At 38.0% G+C, this 4,210-nt stretch overlaps 1 protein-coding gene across 2 annotated transcripts; it reads left to right on the forward strand.

Moving 5' to 3' along the window:
* The first annotated feature begins 40 nt into the window (after positions 1 to 40).
* Positions 41 to 3,965, forward strand: tmem216 (transmembrane protein 216). Of its 2 annotated transcripts, none has more exons than XM_051658123.1 (6): positions 41 to 54; positions 430 to 443; positions 543 to 636; positions 720 to 812; positions 1,278 to 1,479; positions 3,486 to 3,959. In XM_051658123.1, exons 1-6 carry the CDS (start codon positions 42 to 44, stop codon positions 3,499 to 3,501), a joined length of 432 nt encoding a protein of 143 aa, XP_051514083.1. In that variant the 5' UTR covers position 41; the 3' UTR covers positions 3,502 to 3,959. The 2 variants fall into 2 exon arrangements, with proteins under 2 accessions (XP_051514083.1, XP_051514085.1); XM_051658125.1 differs by having other exon boundaries at positions 49 to 54; positions 744 to 812; positions 3,486 to 3,965.
* Positions 3,966 to 4,210: the final 245 nt, after the last annotated feature.

Here is a 4,210-nt window from a genome sequence, read left to right on the forward strand (position 1 = left end):
TTGTTTCCGCCCGCAGTATGCCGTTTCCATGGCAATCCAACATGGCGGCCCCCGGTAAGCGCTCTTTTAATGTAGTGTGCAAGATTTATCCGTAACTAGTGTCAATTTTAGACCGAAATTGTAAATGGTTTGCCTGTATTTTATGAATAATGAGGATGTTTTTTATTAAACCAAATTAAGTGTCCCGTGAAACAGCAAGCGGGCAAATAATGACTTTGATTCGGAATAAGAGGAGAGCTCGCTTGGCTAATGTTAGCCAGTAATGTTTCAACACTACCGTCTTTTTGTTACACAAATAAATATTTAATAATAATCTTGAACGATAATCGGTTGCTCTTAAATGAATTCGAAACATTCATTTAAATGCACATTTTAGGTTACTTTTAGAAGCACGCTATTATAATTACTTTAATTTCGATTTTCTTTCAGGACGACAACCCATCGTATCCTTTCATACGATATTTATTACCTAAATTCATGCCAGCTTCCTTAAACGTTTATGATTGTGTATTATTCTGTGCGGGTTCTTAACAAAGTCTCAGCTGTCTTCCACTCCACTGCAGATCCTGTTGTATTTGAATAGCTGGTATTTTGCTGCATTCTTCGTCGCAGAGATACTCATGTTTGTATACAAAGGTGATAAACGGGGTCATGAAAAGATCTAGAAGTTTAGTTTTATATGTCTTTCATATGGAACGTAATCTCTCTAACTTTTGTAGGGGTGTTACTCCCGTACCCTCAAGCAAATCTGATATTGGATATTGTTCTGCTGATCCTCTTCTTGGGCCTTGAAACCCTCAGACTCTTCTATGGTTTGTGTGCTAAAATGTTATTTGGTTTTATATGTTTTGGAAATGTGTTCTTCCACATTGGTCCATAAAATGAAAGGTCATTAAAAATGATATATGAAACATTTCTATAGGTGTTATTTCAAACTTTCTAATGTTTCTGGAACACATTGTGTATATGATGACATGTTCAGGCTATGGGTAATTCAAACTTACAAAATGAAATGTGGTATTAGGAACTACACTTTACTCAGTTAGGAATTTATTTTAATTGAGTTACATTTTTTTACTTGAATTCTAATTCTAATTGTAGATTTACATCCTGTTTTCTTTCTCAATTAAATTCTGGAGCTGAAAATTAAAAGGCATTCTCAATTTAATTTTGAATGGGGGAATGTGACCATTCTTTGATTTCATCAAAAGATCGATTACCCTGTTTGTTGTGTGAACTTTGTACTTAAATAATGGCATGTCAAATATCAATTTCAGGCTATAAAGGAAACCTGTGTCAGCACTCTCTGGCACTGTGTGTCAGTGTTGGAATTCTGGTGCCCTGTGCAGTGCTGAGTGTCTACTATCTGCTACTCCAGACGTTTGTTTTGCGGCTTGAGTTTATACTCAATGCTGTGTTGCTCAGCTTTTACAGCCTAGAGCTGGTTCTGGGGCTGATGACTGTCTCTGTTTTTTCAAGGTAACTTGTTTCTGTTTTGTTTGTTTCTCACCAAAGTGTTCATGTTTATCTAGGGCTGCACAATTGATCAAATAAAGAATTCACTGCCACAATTAACTAATTGTGAAAAGGATCAATTACAGAATCCATTTAGGTCTACTCCCATTGCATCCATTTTCTATTTACATTTTTTTGAGTGGTTAAGAAATGTAACCAATCACAGAAGTCTGTTGCTTGATTTGTGTATACTTCACACTGATTAGCCACAACATTAAAACCACTGACAGGCGAAGTGAATAACATTTATTATCTCATTACAATGGCACCTGTCAAGGGGTGGGATATATTAGGCAGCAAGTGGACAGTCAGTTCTTGAATTTCATGTGTTGGAAGCAGGACAAATGGGCAAGCTTAAGGATCTGAGCGACTTTGACAAGTGCCAAATTGTGATGGCTAGACGACTGGGTCAGAGCTTCTCCAAACTGGCAGGTCTTTTGGGGTGTTCCCAGTATGCAGTGGTTAGTACCTACCAAAAGTGGTCCAAGAAAGGACAACCGGTGAACCGACGACAGGTTCATGGCCGCCCAAGGCTCATTGATGCGCGTGGGGAGCAAAGGCTAGCCCGTCTGGTCCAATCCACAGAAGAGCTACTGTAGCACAAATTGCTGAAAAACTTAATGCTGGCCATGATAGAAAGGTGTCAGAACACACAGTGCATCGCAGCTTGCTGCGTATGGGGCTGCATAGCTGCAGACCGGTCAGAGTGCCCATGCTGACCCCTGTCCACTGCCGAAAGTCCCTACAATGGGGACGTGAGCATCAGAACTTGACCATGGAGCAGTGGAAGAAGGTGGCCTGGTCTGATGAATCATTTTCTTTTAGATCATGCGGATGGCCGGGTGCGTGTGCGTCATTTATCTGGGGAAGAGATGGCAGCAGGATGCACTATGGGAAGAAGTCAAGCCAGCAGAGGCATTGTGATGCTCTAGGCAATATTCTGCTGGGAAACCTTGGGTCCTGGCATTCATGTGGATGTTATTTTTACACATACCACCTACCTAGAGATTGTTGCAGACCACGTACACCCCTTCATGGCAATGGTATTACCTGATGGCAGTGGTCTCTTTCGGCAGGATAATGCGAACTGCCACAGTGCAAAAATTGTTCAGGAATGGTTTTAGGAACATGACAAAGAGTTCAAGGTGTTGACTTGGCCTCCAAATTCCCCAGATCTCAATCTAATTGAACATCTATGGGAGGTGCTAGACCAACAAGTCCGATCCACGGAGGCCCCACCTCGCAACTTACAGGACTTAAAGGATCTGCTGCTAACGACTTGGTGCCAGATACCACAGGACATCTTCAGAGGTCTTGTGGAGTCCATGCCTCAACGGGTCAGAGCTGTTTTGGCGGCACGAGGAGGACACACAGGTATTAGGCAGAAGGTTTTAATGTTGTGGCTAATCGGTGTATTTCAAACTTTGAATAACAGTTTTGTTTATTATGCTGTTAAGAGTGCCAGTGTGAAATTGTCCATTTAGAAGTTGTCTTGATTTGCTGATGTGTAAAACAGCAATCAAGTAATTCAGAAACACAGTTTTCAACATGTTTTGGATGTGCAAACTTCATTAAGAATAGGACAGAGATGCACCACACAGTATTTTAATATGAATTTTATTAAAAATAAGTGCCATTACAATATCAAGGGAAATAGTCGACACAAATTATTTTTGTCATAATTGTGCAACCCTATGTTTATCCCATAGAAACCAATAAAAGATAGTATCTCCTGGGCATGTATACAGTATATGGAATAGGTATTGTATAAATAAGTAAAAAGTGGAATTTTACAGAAATAAACTTATAAGTGTATACAAGGGGGGCAACTTTTCAACTTTATGAATTTATTTCTCGTTTTCAAAAATGACAATGTGTTTTGGTTGTGTAAGGTACTGGGGGAAAATTATTTACTTCTATGTCATAATACTTGCTATTTATACTTAACCTTTTTTTCTACACTCTTTCAGGGCCAGCATTTATTGAGTCCATCTGTGAAGCTATGACAAGCTTTCCTTGATGTCAAGATAAAAACACCACAAACAAGATTTGCTTCTTTTTATAATACACAATGTACAGTGTTTATTGTTGTTAATAATTTTTTCTTTAAATAAACTTTTCATATGTATTTCTTAAATATGTAAAACAGTTGTTTTATGTAGTTCTTAAAATGTGATGAAAGCTAAATTCATTTAGCACTGAGTTTTAAATGTGTTAAAGGTATAGTTCACCCAAAAAATGATCAAAAAACAGAAAAAAATTGTCATCACTTACACTCATGTCGTGTCAAACCTGTATGACTTTCTTCTGTGGAACACAAAAGATGTAATGCAGAATGTTAGGGACTGACAGCCTCAGTGTCACCATTCACTTTCAATGAAAGCACTGGGGAATTGAATATCCTGCCTAACACCTTTTGCATTCCACGGAAGAAAGTAAGTCAGTGTAAAGAGTCAGAGTAAATGATTATAGAATCTTTATTTGGGATAAACTATTCCTTTAATTGCAAATGTGAAATGCTAATGTTAAAATTCTTTAAATGTTCATTGTTTTTTTTAATGGTAAAATGATAAAGCAAATTTTAATTTGTCCCCTTTTCAAACCTTAATGCTTTAACAGTAGATTTGCATAGCACAACAAAGGAGAAACAAAAATGTATCAAGAAAGAATCAGCCTAATTTTCCAGATGTTCTGA

Source organism: Myxocyprinus asiaticus, chromosome 27 (genome assembly GCF_019703515.2).
Source record: "Myxocyprinus asiaticus isolate MX2 ecotype Aquarium Trade chromosome 27, UBuf_Myxa_2, whole genome shotgun sequence".
Lineage (NCBI taxonomy): Eukaryota > Metazoa > Chordata > Actinopteri > Cypriniformes > Catostomidae > Myxocyprinus > Myxocyprinus asiaticus.

Bases quoted from the DNA above. Each gene is read 5' to 3' on its own strand.
- tmem216 (XM_051658123.1), top strand. The intron at 637-719 runs GTGATAAACGGG...TAACTTTTGTAG, and splicing joins ACTCATGTTTGTATACAAAG to GGGTGTTACTCCCGTACCCT. The intron at 813-1,277 runs GTTTGTGTGCTA...TATCAATTTCAG, and splicing joins AACCCTCAGACTCTTCTATG to GCTATAAAGGAAACCTGTGT.